The sequence below is a fragment of the Arachis stenosperma genome, chromosome 1, assembly GCF_014773155.1.
Source record: "Arachis stenosperma cultivar V10309 chromosome 1, arast.V10309.gnm1.PFL2, whole genome shotgun sequence".
NCBI lineage: Eukaryota > Viridiplantae > Streptophyta > Magnoliopsida > Fabales > Fabaceae > Arachis > Arachis stenosperma.
The window spans coordinates 8634407-8651728 of record NC_080377.1 but is presented as its reverse complement, the minus strand read 5'-3'; the positions used below and the strand labels follow the sequence as shown (position 1 = coordinate 8651728).

At 24.9% G+C, this 17322-nt stretch overlaps 1 protein-coding gene across 1 annotated transcript; it reads right to left on the bottom strand.

Annotated features, from left to right (window-relative positions):
• Positions 1-11245: 11245 nt before the first annotated feature.
• LOC130944237 (isoleucine N-monooxygenase 1-like) lies at positions 11246-13686 on the bottom strand. Its single transcript, XM_057872461.1, has 2 exons — positions 12625-13686; positions 11246-11898 (listed from the first exon to the last, which is right to left on the bottom strand). The coding sequence occupies exons 1-2, from the start codon at positions 13642-13644 to the stop codon at positions 11266-11268; spliced, it is 1653 nt and encodes a 550-aa protein (XP_057728444.1). The 5' UTR covers positions 13645-13686; the 3' UTR covers positions 11246-11265.
• Positions 13687-17322: the final 3636 nt, after the last annotated feature.

Below are 17322 nucleotides of genomic sequence, written 5' to 3'. Positions count from 1 at the left end.
ATTTATTATTTTTAGATTGCTTTGTAATAATATTTTTTAATTTTTTAAATTATTGATTATGTAGAGTATTATATTTGAAATTTGAGTACATAAATAATTTTTCTAAAATAAAATAAAATAATTAATTTTGTCTACCATCATTTATCTTACGTATTGGCTAAGTTATTTAATTGGCATGTATAAAGGGTGTAAGAAAGTTCGCACCTATCAAAACTTTGTTAAAAAGCATTAATATGTTAATTTTCTAAATTATCTAAACTATTAATTATGTAAAGTATTGAATTTGACATTAAATTATAAAAAATACTAAAATTGACATTTATTAATTTTTAAATTATTGTAAAAATATTAATTAATTTAATATTATTCGTTTGTCATATGAAAAAAATTTATACCTACCAATGGTAAAGTGAAAAATCTCTACGTATATTTTGTTAATTTTTTTATTTTTAATATGTTTTATATTTAAAAATATTATTTTTTATTAATTATTAAATTGACATATAACACAATAAATATAGGAAGATAAGAACTTTGTTAATTAATTTATAACAATATATAATGGGAATACAAAGGGTTTGCTGTCCAATATTTTTCTATTTTACCCTTATTTTTATAATCTAAAACTACATACTCAATCACGTTCTGTAAATTTTGCATTAAGCCACAACAGAATTTAAAAAATTTTAAAAATTAAAAAATTGCTTACTCTCAATAGTAAGATTATAAAAAATGGCTCCACTTACAATATAGTTTAAACAAGGTAATTTTTTTAATTAAATATAAAAAAATAATTTTTCTCTTTAAATTATTATTATCATACTATTTTAATATATTCTTAATACTTATACAATATATAATAATAATTAGTGTCTAAATTTAAATTCTAATATTACTCTTAAAGAGAGGTTTATTATTAAAAAAATTCTTTTGTCAATTACGTTAAATGAAAAAATTTCTACCCATTTTTTTTATAGTAACATCATTAAGATATTCCTATTAGATGTAAATTATTGTTAGAAATATTTTTATTGAGATATATTTATAAGGAATAAAAGTAAAATAGTTCAACAAGGATAATTTAAAAAAAAATAATTTTACACTAATAATTTTTCTCTTCAAATTATTAACGTATTTTTTTAATATACTCTAGCGTTAAAATTTAAGTTCCAATATTGTTATTAGCTAGAGGTTTATTATTTTTTTTAAAAAATTACACACAATAATTTTTGTATCGATTTTTGTATCAATATTTCATGGTTCACTTTGAAAATAATATTCATTCATCTAAGTTCATGGAGTGTCTTAAAAAAATCATATTTAAAATGATAATATAATGAATGTACTCCTATAAAAATATAAAAATGATTTCATAACTTTTTTTTGTTAGGAGAAAACATGACTTAATAAGCATAAAGTTTAAATTAAAAAACTATAGATAAGTAAAATAAATAACAAAAAACGAACATAAAATTTAATTTTTTTTGTTATTTGGTATAAAAATAAATATAATAAAATAAATCATTGTTCTCATACATAATGGCATAAAATTTGACATTATCCTTTTCTAGAACTATTTATTTTTTTAGTTTTTATCCTTATTTTTGTGCTTTAATTAATTTTGTTAAACAAAAAAGTACTAATATTATTTAACTTTAATTTTTAACTTTTATCACAAATAAAAATATACGACTTTGTGTGTATTAAATAATAAAGAAATACTCATAGTAGAAAAAGTAAAGTTTACTCTTTCATTGTATTTATAGGAGTGTAAATGATGCACACAAGTGTTACAAGATCCCTTTTTTTTTTTTACTTTATTTTTTAAGTAGTATTCACTTTTGATTGTAATAATTATGAATTAATATATGGTGATAACTAATTGCTATTGTAGAGAAGGTAGAACGAGAGGAAGAAAGAACAAGTTAATATAAGAGTGGGGATGAGCCAATAATAAATATGTAGATAGATAATGGTAAAAAAGAATAATAAAAATAAAAATAAAAAATTTTAAAAGAATAATAAAACTAAAGATAATTTAAAATATTGAATATAAAATTATTAGAAATAAAAAATTTTTAGCCATTAAAATTATATACGAAAGAAAAGAGTGATTTAAATATAAATTTTTATATCTACTTTAGATTAAATAAAATTGATAAATAAATAAATTTATAAATATTTATAAATTTTTATCTTCATTGTTAAACATAATAACAAATTAATGATTTAAGTATTATACTTAAATTAATTTAAATTTAATTATTCTATATATTAAAAAATTAAATAACTTATAGATTTTTTTATTTTTTATTTAATTATTTTATACAAAATTTTTGAATGCTTAATATCTTAAATTTTTTCTTAAAATGATAAAGTATGATTTAACAAGCAAGTATGAAAAATAAATATCTATATAATAGTTATACATTTAAATATCTAAATCAAACAAAAAAATAATTCTTTTAACAAATTTTTAACAACTCAAAAGTTAACACAGTGGATAGTTATGGCTTAAGGCGATGAACAAAAATGAGAGCTACTATAATGGTATGGTGGTAATTGATTGCGGTTGGGATTAATAAAAGAGAAAATAAGGAAAGGGAATAAAATAAGGTTAATAGTGACGAGACAATAATAGTTATTATACATGAAAAAAGAATAATTAGAAAAAATAGATATAATCTAAATAAAAATTAATAATTTTAAAACAATAATAAAATTAAAAATAATTAAAGATGTTGAATATAAGATTAAAGAAATAATTTTTTTATCTATTAAATTTATGCATAAAGATAAAGAGTGTTTTGAATATTAAATTTTAAATTTATTTTAAATTAAATAAGATTGAGAAAATAAATAAATTTAATATATGAATAACTAATTTGTAATCAATGTTTGTAAATTTTTATCTTAATTTTATTATACATAATAATAAATAATATATATATTTTGTTTACTTTTTTCAATTTAAGTTTAATTATTTTATATTTTTTACATATATTAAATAATTTAAAATATTTTATTTTTTATAACTTATTTTTAATGATTGATATTAAATTTATAATTTTAAAATTAAAAATATAAAAATATTTTTTTAACTCAATACAAAATCGACTAAAAAAATTAAATTAAAAATATTATAAGTTAATAGACGATATTGAAAGCTTTTAAAAGAAATACAATAGAAGTATTATCATTCTGAAAATACTCTTTGTATATTTAAGCATAATTGAGAATAAAAATCTACTCCATCAAATATTTCACCTCATATATTATCTAGAACTTTAAATTATGACAATTTTTTATTATTTTTTATTGTGTACTTTTATAATTTAACATTTTAAAAGTTTTTTAATGTAATTTTAATTTTAACAAAATACAATATAAATAACATCATGTTAATATTAAAATAAAAGAATACTTATCAAATAAATTTAAAAAATGAATAATATATTAACAAAAAAAATTAAAATTAATTTCTAAGCAATAGAAAAGCGGCTGAACAGGCACGTTAGTGCCTGTTGAGCCGCTAGTTTTTTATATATTAATTTAACGTAATTGACAAAAGAATTTTTTTAATAATAAACCTCTCTTTAAGAGTAATATTAGAATTTAAATTTAGACACTAATTATTATTATATATTGTATAAGTATTAAGAATATATTAAAATAGTATGATAATAATAATTTAAAGAGAAAAATTATTTTTTTATATTTAATTAAAAAAATTACCTTGTTTAAACTATATTGTAAGTGGAGCCATTTTTTATAATCTTACTATTGAGAGTAAGCAATTTTTTAATTTTTAAAATTTTTTAAATTCTGTTGTGGCTTAATGCAAAATTTACAGAACGTGATTGAGTATGTAGTTTTAGATTATAAAAATAAGGGTAAAATAGAAAAATATTGGACAGCAAACCCTTTGTATTCCCATTATATATTGTTATAAATTAATTAACAAAGTTCTTATCTTCCTATATTTATTGTGTTATATGTCAATTTAATAATTAATAAAAAATAATATTTTTAAATATAAAACATATTAAAAATAAAAAAATTAACAAAATATACGTAGAGATTTTTCACTTTACCATTGGTAGGTATAAATTTTTTTCATATGACAAACGAATAATATTAAATTAATTAATATTTTTACAATAATTTAAAAATTAATAAATGTCAATTTTAGTATTTTTTATAATTTAATGTCAAATTCAATACTTTACATAATTAATAGTTTAGATAATTTAGAAAATTAACATATTAATGCTTTTTAACAAAGTTTTGATAGGTGCGAACTTTCTTACACCCTTTATACATGCCAATTAAATAACTTAGCCAATACGTAAGATAAATGATGGTAGACAAAATTAATTATTTTATTTTATTTTAGAAAAATTATTTATGTACTCAAATTTCAAATATAATACTCTACATAATCAATAATTTAAAAAATTAAAAAATATTATTACAAAGCAATCTAAAAATAATAAATTAACAAAATATTTATGAAACTTCTTCATTCCATCATTTATAGGTAAAGACATGTAAACAAAAATAAGAATACATATCAGATAAAAAAATATTTTCTTTCTACATCAAATTGATAAAATAAAATAAAATGATTTTTTACATCAAATTGATAAGAGAAAAGACAGAACTATTTTTTACCTAAAAGATTGAGAATGAATTAAAAGGATAGAAAAGATTAAAAATATAAATTAAATAAGTAAATTGAAGAGAAGGAAAAATGTAAGTGGAAGTTATGCGTCTGCAGTCAATAAAGGTAATGAAAGACGATGCAGCCTATACAATTGAGGGTATTGAAAGAAGGAGAAGGACGATATTATCGAGCTGTAGTGCTCGATCTATGGTTATAAAAAAATAAGATAAAATACGAACTTTAGATTTAAAAATGAAATAAGATAAAGAGTAATTGTCTTTGAATTTTCTTTTAAAAATTAAAAATTAGTACTCAAACATAAAATAAACCAAGAATATAAAATACCAATTACTTATATTATCATGACATCTATTATTTGGACCAGTTTCATTATCGTATGTTTCTATTCTTGTATTTTTCAAAAGGTAGAATATAGATACCTGTGTTTGGCAATGGAGTTGGCACAGAAATTATATCAACTCCCTTATCAAATCATCTCGCCATGATTTGCACATAATTATTGATTCGTTGAATTCTCCTTCTTAATAAATGCATGTCAGAACCAAAAAAATAGCAAGACGCAGAAAAAAGATCGAGAACAGTGAAGGATGTTCGTAAGTGGAGCAGTTATTTAATTTCTTCACGATTGCAGTAGTTATTTAACTCTAGCGTGGGTTAATGACTTTTTTTAATTTAAAAACAAAAATGTATTATTACTATTTTGTCCATAAATTTAATTTGTAAAATGAATTATTTGAGGGTAAATAGTGTCTATGAAAATTGGACACCAAATTCTGATTTTGACTTTATATATTGGTATAGATATAATCCGATTAATGGTGTTGAATGAATTGGCGAATGGCGAGATGTAGTGTGTTACCGGGAATCCGAATAAAATAGAGATAAAAATCTTGACCAAAAATTAAAATTCCATCTCATACTCTATCATCAATAAAAAATGACCTTCAATTCCAGTATTCCACACTAAAATAATAAAATAAATAAACAAATAAAATCATTTTAAAGAATTTAATTTTAATATACTATAGTTGATATCAATATAAAATAATTTTACATGTACATTTAATTATGTAATATTATATATTAAGAGTAAAATATTATTTTTGTCCCCAACATTTAGAGTAAGTCCCAAGTTTTTCCTAATGTTTCAATCGTCCTATTTAAGTCTCTAACATCTCAAAATTGATTCAATGTTATCTTGTCATTAGGGATCCATTAACAGAATTGACGACAGGACAAAATTGAAACGATTTTGAAACGTTAGGGACTTAAATAGGACAAAAACGATACATAAAAATAAATTTTTATTTAATTTTATCTTTCAGTAATACCAATTTTTATTGTACATAGTACTCAATTATTTTTTAATTACATCTAAGTATTACACTTAATTACATTACTTTTATTTTAAATAAATTTATTTTTTTATAATTTTAAAGAATTTTGATACATTAGAGACAAAAAGTATAATTTATATTTTAGAGAAAATTTCACTCTCCTCTCCTGCCAGATACTAAAATGACACTCCCCTCCCCTCTATTTTATAAATGTACACTCTCCTCCTTTCTAACTTTTAAAAAACCTCCTCTTTAATCCATTTTAAACTTTTTGTGTTAACTAATGTTAACTTTATCCATTTTTAAGAAAAAATATTTTTTTTAAAAAATATCCATTAGCAAAAATTTTATTTTTTATCATTAAATTTTGCTTACCAAAATACTCTTTAATAAATTATTCTTTTATTGATTAAATTATGTTTTAAAAAAAATTAATAATTATATTATTTTTTTCTAAAATATCCTTCAATATTTTTTAATTATTACATTATAATTTTACCAAAATTTTTATTAACAATTTTTTTATATTTTACTATTAATTTTTCGATATCTATATATATTATTTAACATTAAATAAAAAATTTTAGTAAGATTATTTTTCAATATCAATATATATTAATTGTTATACATATTAATAGTAGTAAGATTTTTTTATTTAATGTTAAAATAATATATATTGATATCAAAAAATTAAGGAATAAGTACTTTTTTCGTCCCCAAGGTCTGGGGTCAAAATCAAAATCGTCCCCGACCTTTTTTTGTTATTAAAATCATCCTCAACGTTACAAAACATTATAAAACCGTCCTTCTCTATTTTTTTGGACCAAATTACCCTTAACTATTAATAAAAATTAAAAAAAAAACCCCACCCCCACCCACACCCATTAGCATGTCTTCGCCTCTCTCTCCTCCCCCCCCCCCCCCCCCCCCCCCCAACCCAATTTCCCTTCCTCCTACACCTACACCCACCCCCAAACCCCACCCCCAAATCTCATCATCATCATCATCATCATCATCAGTTCCCACTCCCTCACCCCTCTCACGGTAACCCCCTAACTCCATCACTCCATCGCCCCCGCCCCCTCACCGCCGCCGCCCCTGCATCCAATCCGCCGCCGCTCCACGTCCAACCCGCCGCCGCACCGCACTGCATGACCATCTTCTTCTTCCTCTTCATATCGCCGCACCACCGCTTCTTCTTCTTCTTTTTCTTCTTCTTCTTCTTCAAAGTGAATGTTGCGTGAATTTTTTGTTGATGATGATGATGATGACCATGAACAGTGTTTTTTCTGGATTATTGTTCAATAATTTTTCTGTGGCTTTAAGTCGATTTTGATTGTTGGTTTGGATTCAATTGAGGAAAAGAACTTCTGCCTGGATTTTGAATTTCCATGAGGATCTGTTGCAAGTGATTACTTTTTCTTTGTGATTTTTTTTTGCCAAAGAGGATTCTTTGATTTCTGCCTGGGTTTTTTCTATTGCAAGTGATTACTTTTTTTTTTTGTGAGGGAGTGGGGTGAGAGGTGGGGGGGGGGGTTACAGTGAGGCGGTGAGGGGTGAGGGAGTGGGGTGAGGGGGAGGCGGTGAGGGGTGGGGGGTGAGGGAGTAGGTTACGGTGAGGGAGTGGGTGAGGGGTGGGGGCGGTTGCGGTGAAGGAGGGGGTCAGGGGTGGGGGCGGTTACGGTGAGGGTGGTGGTGGTGGTGGTGGTGGTGGTGGTGGTGGTGGTGGTGGTGGTGGTGGTGGTGGTGGTGGTGGTGGTGGTGAGGAAGATGAAGAGGAGAATGATGATGATGAGGGTATTTTGGTCTAAAAATTCGAGAAAAAGACGATTTTAAAGCGTTTTGTAACATTGAGGATGATTTTAATAACAAAAAAAGATCAGGGACGATTTTGATTTTGACCCCAGATCTTGGGGACGAAAAAAGTACTTATCCCAAAAATTAATAGTAAAATATAAAAATAATTCTTAACAAAAATTTTGGTAAAATCACAATTTAATAATTAAAAAATTATCGAATAGTAGATATTTTAGAAAAAAATAATTTAATTATGAATTTTTTTAAAAATATTTTGGTAAAAATACAATTTAGTCAATAAAAAATAATTTATTAAATAATATTTTGATAAGCAAAATTTAATAATAAAAATAAAATTTTTGTTAATGGATATTTTTTTAAAAAATAATTTATTTTTTCTTAAAAAATGGATAAAGTTAATATTAGTTAACACAAAAAAATTTAAAATGGATTAAAGATGACATTTCTTAAAAGTTAGAAGGGAGAAAAATGTACATTTGTAAAATAGAGGACAGGAGAGTGTCATTTTAGCATCTCGCAAAATAGAGGACAGGAGAGTGTCATTTTAGCATCTCGCAGGGGAGGAGAGTGGAATTTTCTCTTATATTTTATTGTATATATATTATTTTTTCTTTTTCGCAAGTTTAGATACTAGCCATTCTACAAACATTTCATGATAACTAAAAATTTTTAAGAGTAAAATTAATTTATGATTAAGTATAATTTACTTAGACCTGATTAAAAAATAATTGAATACTATGTATAGTAAAAAATTGATATTATTGAAGGATAAAATTAAAATTTATTTCTATGTATCGTTTTTGTCCCCAACGTTTTTGTCCTATTTAAGTCCCCCACGTTTCAAAATCGTCTCAATTTTGTCTCACTCTCACGGTCAATTTTGTTAACGGATCTCTAACGACAGGACAACATTGATTCAATTTTAAAACGTTAGGGACTTAAATAGGACGATTGAAACGGTAGGAATAATTTTAAAACTTACCCCAAACATTAAAAACAAAAACATACTTTACTCAAAAAAATAATTATCTTTTACATTACTTACATAAATAATCATCTAAAACAATAAATATAATTACAGAATTGTATAAAATATTTAATAAAATGTGTCGGTACGTTAAAATAAACTCTATCTTAAATTCAATTGTTTTAAGAAAATAGTTTATAACTTCATGCTTGACTTTAAGAGCCTAGCTTGCTCTCTTCCTTCTCCTTCTTCTATAAATTGCAATAACCACAAAACATAAAAGCACAAATTCTTGAAAAGCCAATAAAACAAAGTGATCATTGATCAAATGGCTACTCCTTCAACTCAGATTATCGGTGCCTGGAATGTAATCAAGGATCTTAGCAGCCCCACTGTGACGGAGGTTGCGATTTTCGCAATAGAGAAAGGATCTACCGATTTGAAGCTGGAGAGGGTCCTCCACGGCCAAAACCAAGTCGTCGCCGGCTTCCAGTACCTCCTCGTGCTGTCGGCTACAAATGGCAAGGAATCGAATAAGTACTTGGCCATCGTGCTTCAGCCGGCAAATAAGGAGAGTGAACTCATTTTCTTTGTACCTTATCTTATTTAATTTTATAAATAAATTTTTGATAAATTAAAAATATAAAAATATTATTTGTTTTAAAAAATACGAGATATTTAAATTTTTTTAAGAACCTGATTTTTCTTTATATATTTTGGACCGAAAAATTTTAATACCTCGTATTTTAAAAAATTAAGAGTATTTTTATATTTTTAATTGGTCAAAAATTTATATGTTTTCAAATTAAAAAATTAATGGCCTATCTATCTTTTATTTTAAATTAAAATAAAAAGGTGCATGCACGTTTGTGTGTTGTTCGCGCCACAGTGTAATAATTTGTTAAGACTTGAGAGCTATGATATGATAAGTGATGATCAAACTGATATATATATATATATATATATATGCAGCTTCTGTATTGTTATTCTATTTCAATGAATTTGGCGCTTTTTGTTGTAATAATAATAGTTGCTTTTTTTAATTTTTATGATGAATTTTTGTGTGGAATTATACTTGAAGTTAGGGGTGTACGCGAATTGGATCGGATCGGATATGACTAAAAATTTGATTCGATCCGCACAATTTCTATCGGATCGTATCAGATATAATATCCGCGTTTTTTAGTATTAGATCCGATTCGATCCGATCCGCAAATATGCTGATCGAATATCGAATATATCCGCATAATTAAAATTTCTCTTTTTAATCATATTTCTACGTGAGAAATTCAATAAAAATATTTTTTTCATACTTTTAAACTTATTTATTCTTAAAATATTTTTAATCAAACTTTTTTTAAATAACAAAAATAAAAAAATACAATATATAAATAATAATTACTAACTAAAATATGCAAATAAGTAAATATAACAAACATATATATATATATTAATTATTATTGTGCGGATCTACAGATCGAATATGCGAATATAAAGCAGATATCTGCGATCCAATCTATAAAAAATGTGAATCGGATCCTATTCGATCCGATCAATATACGGATCGAATCGTATATGCAATTTTCAGATCGAATGCGAATATTTATCACAAATCTACGGATATGATCCGATCCATGAAGTCATGAACACCCCTACTTGAAGTCTTATATATCTATGTAATGATGAAGTTGTTGACACTTTATCATATTAATGTAAATTTTTAATATTGACTAACAAATTGAGCATGGTTTAATTTCTACAAGGATTTAGTTAATTTAATTAAAAACTCGTAGTTTCATAGGAAATTGACAACGTAGCAAAATATGTTTTTTATCCAAATTTTAAAAAATTTAGTAATTTATTAAACCAGACGCATAAAATTGTTATAACTAACATAGAAATGTTGGATAAAAACATAGAAAACTTTTTTTATAAATAATATAATATAAAAAAAAAGAAACGCAGAGAGAAAAAAAAGAAACAAAAAAATAAAAAAATATTAAATTCAATAAAATTTTACTATTTTCGAACCACAATAAAATCATATGTATACCAAAAAAAAATCTAGTCTAGATAAAGCATAAAACTAAAAGCATATGTTATTCTAATAAACAATAATAGTTTATTGTGAACAAAATCAAAGTGTATAATGTCAAATATAATAATAAATAACAAAAAAAAGAGTTCATATAAGGAGAAATAATAAGAATTTCATAAATAATACAATAATATGTCTGAAGGATAAAATTGGTAAAGAAAAATAGATGTTTAGTGTAAATGGTTAAAAGCCCGTTAGTAAAACGCAGAAATTAAAAATTGTTGCTTCTGGCAAACTTGGGTTTGACATCCAAATCACTTCTGCGTTTGCCAAATCAAAAGTTAGTCAAACAAAAAATTAAAACTTTCAATAAACTTAAATGTATTTTTTCTCTTCAAACAGGTTTGCCAAACACACCCTAAATCAATTGGTACAACTCAAGAGCTAATCTGGGTTTAGCCATGGCAACAAGTGGCTTAGCAAGAAGCAAATTATCATTACACTCAGCAAGGTTGATGCTTGACACATTGGGAGGTGCACTCCAATGGAAGCCATGAAGCAATCTTGCAAATAACATCACAGTCATTGTGGTTCCAAGCATCACTCCAGGGCAACCACGTCTTCCGGTACTAAACGACATGAACCTCAAATTGGGCTCAGCCAAAACGACATCATCACCATCACTCGTGATGTGTCGTTCAGGTTTGAACTTATGTGGTTCTTTCCAAACCTTAGGGTTTCTCCCAAGACCTTGTCTACTTAGTAGGATATGGCTACCCTTTGGGATTAGGTAATTGCCAATAATTGTGTTCTTTATTGAGACATGAGGAACATTGAAAGGTACAATTGGATGAAGGCGAAAAGTTTCTCTTGCACAAGCTTTTATATAGTTTAGTTTAGGGATATCTGATTCTTCTACCATTCTGTCTCTTCCAATAACTCTGTCCAATTCTTCAATTGCTTTTTGAAGCAATTCAGGTTGGTTTATCATTTCTGTAAGTGCCCATTCAACTGCATTTGATGGATTATCAATGGCTGCCATCATCAATTCCTACAACAGGTTGGATACATAAAAATACATTAGCATAAAAAAATATAAAAAAATAATTTTATAAAATATATAGATTTTTTAATTTATGTATTTAATATATTAAAAATATAAAAAATTCAATAATTTATTTAGTAAACTATTTTTTATAGTGCTCTTAAAATATATATAGTGTTAGGACACATGTTAGTATTTTGAAATTACCTACAAGTTTAATATTGTTTATATATATATATATATATATATATCAAGTTTAATTAATTATAATATAAAAAAATATTATAGTAAATAAAAATGATATAAACTATAATAGTTTATTAACTTCAACTTAAATCTCGTGTAGAAAATTGTACAAGTTTTAAACTGCCATAATTCTTTAAAAAAAAGACTCATGTAAAAAATAATTTAAAACTGTTGCAATTTTAATTTTTAAAATATTATTAATCCATTTTGTGACGGTTTTAAACCATTACTACTAAACCATACCGTCACAATCTTCCATTTTTTGTGTGGAGAATTGACGTTTTATCTTATTTTGACCGCAATTATTTTATAATAATAATAATAATCAATACTAACTGGGGTTTTGAAATAAATAATTTAATCATCATTTAAATTTGAAAAATATTTCGTTGTGTTTACTAAGAGAGAGAAGAGAAAAACTATTATTAGAAAAAAGCAAAGGTAATAAAAGGAGAAGTTAGTAGAAGCATAAATTAAAGAATATACTATAATTTGTGACTTGATCTCCATGGGTGTCAACAATGGTGCATTATTGGAATCTTTCAAATTGATCAAAACATCAAGAAAGTCCTCTTGTTCATTCCGCAACCCATCATTCCATTGCTTGATTCTCTCTTCAATGATTGGATCATGATACTTGTTCATAATCCTCATAGCCTCCTTAATCTCACTCTCATGCCCATCAAAATCATATAATCCCTTCAAGCATGGCATGTAATCGGTGACACAAAATGCATTAATGTACTTAAGCAATTTAAAAGTGCCACTAATAAGATGCTCCTCATCCTCAAAAGATGGCCCACCATCAATGCCACCCTCACCAAAGTGCCTTATGTTGAAGATTAGCCTCTTTGCGACATTGGAACAATAGTGTCTTGCAACACTTCTAACATTAACAAGACCAAAACAATTGTCCTTGTTAACATTATTGTTATTATTGTTATTGTTGTTGTTGTTTATGCACTTATTGTAGACTTGAAAGACAAGGTTGTTGGATTCTTGGTCCCTTTTGTCTTGAAGCCATTGATGTTTTTGTTGGGACAACAAATCATTGGCCACTATTTTCTTCATTTTCCTCCATTGCTCTCCAAAGGGTGTAAGTGCTGTTGTCAAGTAACCATTTGTGGCGGTTTCAGTCGCCATGCTTAATGGCCTTGTAGCAAAATCAGCATCATGTTTTCTTAGGAATTCACAAGCAAGTTTAGGACATGTTACAGGGATAACATGGACATTTCCTATGCGGAAACATGCAATTTCGGTGTTCATTTCTTCCATGACTTTGTGAATCCACCGGAAAACCGGTTTGTTTGTTAGCGTTTCAGGAAGAAGACCTACTATAGGCCATGGTTTGGGACCTGGGGGTAATTTGGGTATTTTATGTGATTTTTTATTCTTATTAAAGAAAGGGCTTAGGAATTTGAGAATTGTAAAGGTAGAAATCATAATAATTAAGGATGCCAAAGAGGCTAAGACATGGGATAAGGAGTGGGTAAGAGTGTAAGCCATAGCTTAATTATTATAGTTTTGTTGGATGAGAAGAGAAGAGTTGTTGATTGTTTTTAGATGAGTAAGAGTTGGAAACCTTATAATCTATTTATAGACGCCAAAAAAATAATTGATAAATAATTAAAAAAAGTGATATTTTATAATAAATTCAAAAAGTAGACATTGGTATATTAAAAAAATTTCAAAAAAGGTAAAAAAAGTTATAATTTTTAAATGTAAACTTTTTTATCTTAAGAGTACAATATAAGATATAACGTTCTCAATTATCAATTTTACATTAAAAAAATTATATGTGAATTATATGTTGTTTTTATGTGAAATTATTAGTTAAAAACTGTTAGATAATTTGATATATTTGATTAAATTAATTATCAAAAATATTATTTGTATACTAAAATTAGCTACCAATATATTTGTATATAAATATATATATGGTTTAATTTATTTTTAATATGTATTTATATTTCAGCATATATTTTATACTGGTGGCTGATTTTAGTATACACATAGCATAATTCATTAATTATTATCTAACAACTTTCAACTATCAATTTCACATTAAAATAATTGAATGAAAAGGATTGCATGTGAATATATAATCATTATTATACGTATAGTTTGGGACTTAAGGAAGGTGCGTGTTTTTTTGCATTTTTGGTTTTGAATACAACAATAATTAATAAGGCAAGTGAAAAATTGTACGAAATAAAAACACCAAAAAAGGCAAGAAACCTAGGAGACAACCCCATAAAGCATGTTTGATTATGTGAAATGGACATACAACAAAACTACTAAGGTGTATCCGTGTATGTGTCTATTATATATTAACTGGATGAATGTGTATATTTATAGAAAAAAGATGGACAGGTTGGTAGAGACAACGCGATATGTATTTTTTAAGGGAAAAAAATAGTGAACACATAAATGTAATGGATATAAAGTAACGTACGTAGAGTATGCTTTGATTGGATTCCGCTGCAATGGACTATTTATATAATATGTACTATGGGCTATTAAATTATAAAATGAATATTTTTTATATTATTTAAAATAAACATTCGAGTACTAGAGATAATAAACATCTTTCTAAAAATTTAAACTAATTTTTGGATTCACTAAAAATCAAATTTTTGACCTTTTAGATCTAGTACTCTAATACCATATCATGATACCACTCATCTCAAAAGTTTCAGCCGATGAAAAAAGGTAATACTAATAATTATATCTCTAATACTCCATAAACCTCCATTGTAAACATTATTCCATTGGCTCCTCATACTTTTTCTAAAATCTTTTTTTCTCTCCTTTTGTTATTATTAAATACTGTATTTATTTGAAGTTCATCTTCAATCATTTAGCTTAAATTAAATTGGTTCAGTTTGATATATGTATAAAGCCTCAAATAACCTAAATCTTTATTCGAGAAGAAGAAACATACACTTGAATCAAATAATATATAATACTTTATAGAATAAATTTCTACATCTAAACAAAATACTTAACCAAATTTTTATAACCGCTTTTTAAATCACACATATTCTCCTCCTCCTCCCCTCCTCCTTCTTCTTCTTCTTTCGAATTCGCGGACGTAGGTTCTTCTTCGTTATTGTCATCACCAACAACACTAACATTTTGCTAACATCTTTATTGGTTCTGATTTTTTCTGGTATCATCATTAAATAATTTTGGTTCATTTTTTAATTTATTTCGGTTCATTTATATATTAATTAAGGTTCACTTGATGCTGCTGTTAAGTATTGACCAAATTTTTTATTTCTTAAGTAATTTTAGTTTATTTCTTAGTTTAATTGAAGTTCATTTCTTATAGTATTAAAATTTCTATGACAGAAAAATTTATAATTTAATCCTTATTATTTCCAAAAGAGAAAAATAGCATAAGACAAATAAAAAAAATTATGCAAAAATCAAATAAATTCAAAAAAATTTCTTACTTAAAAGAAGGTAATAGAGATATAACTATTTATATGTTTCGTTCTATCAACTTAAACTTTAAAAAAATAATTTCATAACAAAATCAGTAGGTTTGGCCACATTGACTTATAACAAAAAGTGAATTTTAATAATTTTGTTCAAAATATTTAAATTATTCATTATTTATATATGGACCCAATTAATTTAGATATAGTATTATTTTATATATTCTAAATGTTTAAGTTATAAGAATTCTTTCTAAAAACGATGGTAAAATATCTGTCTCTAACTCTCTGCATCTTTTTTCTTTTAGATAATCGTCAAGAAAATTTTTTTTCATGGCAAGAACTTTTTTTTGAGTTTATTTAGTTTTACATAAGTATTATTTTTTATTTATTTTATATTAAAATTATTTTTTTTGAAGTTAATAAAGATTAAATTTTAGAATTTTTTATCGTAAAAATTCAGATATTATATTATAAAATTACTTATTTAAATATTTAAATTAATATGTAGAAGTAGACAAATAATTATATTTTTAATAAATATTTTTTACACAAGAGTTATTTTTTTTAATTTGTGTAAATTTTATATAACTTTTTTTGTCTTATATTTAAATTATTTCTTTTAAAAATAACAAATATTAAATTCTAAACTTTTTAGTTAAAAAATATAGAACTATGCCATGACAAATCATATAATTCCATATCACTGAAATAAGCTAAGTGCGCCATCTTTTTTAAAGATTTTTCTTTCAAATAATAATTAGGAAACTAGTTATTTCCTAAATGAGTGTGGGCCGGGGGATATGGATACAAATGTATGGTTCAAGTCATTAAAATAATTGCTCCATATGCTGTTGTCAAGAAAATTTCAAATCAATGGTGTCCAATGTTAGTTGGACCACCAATCCACCATACATATATATAGATGTGTTTAGTTTGTGTTTTATTTTTTATTTTTATTTTTAATAATTTTATTTTAAAAATAAAAAAACAGGATGTGAGGATTAAAAAATATATATTTTTTTAATTCTACAGGTAAAACCCTAAAAATGATGAACAAAAATTCTTAATCCAAACGGATGTTTATCTAACTATCTCCAATGCAACAAGGTTTGGTACTTACAGCTTAGAGTTTAGGGTGTTACATAATATTATATATTTTGTATTGGATTAGAGCGGTTCTAAAAATTAGATTCGGATACGATCTAATCCAAATCCAAGTTGTTAGGTGTTAATTGATTTTTATTTGGATTAGATTAAATTAAAAATGACAAATTTAACATTTGTATTATCAATGTAGAGATATAGAATTTATCATAAAATTACTTTTTTTTTTAATCTTTAGCTGATAAGAAGAGATATATACGCATAAATAATTATATTTTTAATATATCAATTTAAATAGGAGTTTTTTTTAATTTGCTTAAACTTTTTGTATAATTGTTTTTATTTGTCTTTATGTGTTAAAAATTTTTTTAAGTCTAATAAGACTTGAAATTTAGACTTTTTTATTATAAAAATTTTAATATTATGTTATAAATTACTTCTTTTAAAAATTTAAACTCATAAAAAAACACATAAATAATTATATATCTCTAATAAAATTTGGTTTAATTATTCTGTCGATCCTTATTGTTTTACCAAATTTTTAATTAGATTTCTATATATATTTTTTTCAATTAGATCTTTATAATATATCAGATTTTGTAACTAAGTTTCTATTGTGATAAAAATGCTAGAA

Excerpts from the sequence above, each read along its gene's own strand:
- LOC130944237 (XM_057872461.1), bottom strand. The coding sequence starts at position 13,644 with ATGGCTTACACTCTTACCCACTCCTTATCCCATGTCTTAGCCTCTTTG. Across the intron at positions 11,899-12,624 it reads AGATCAAGTCACAAATTATA|GAATTGATGATGGCAGCCAT; the intron begins GTATATTCTTTA and ends AACCTGTTGTAG.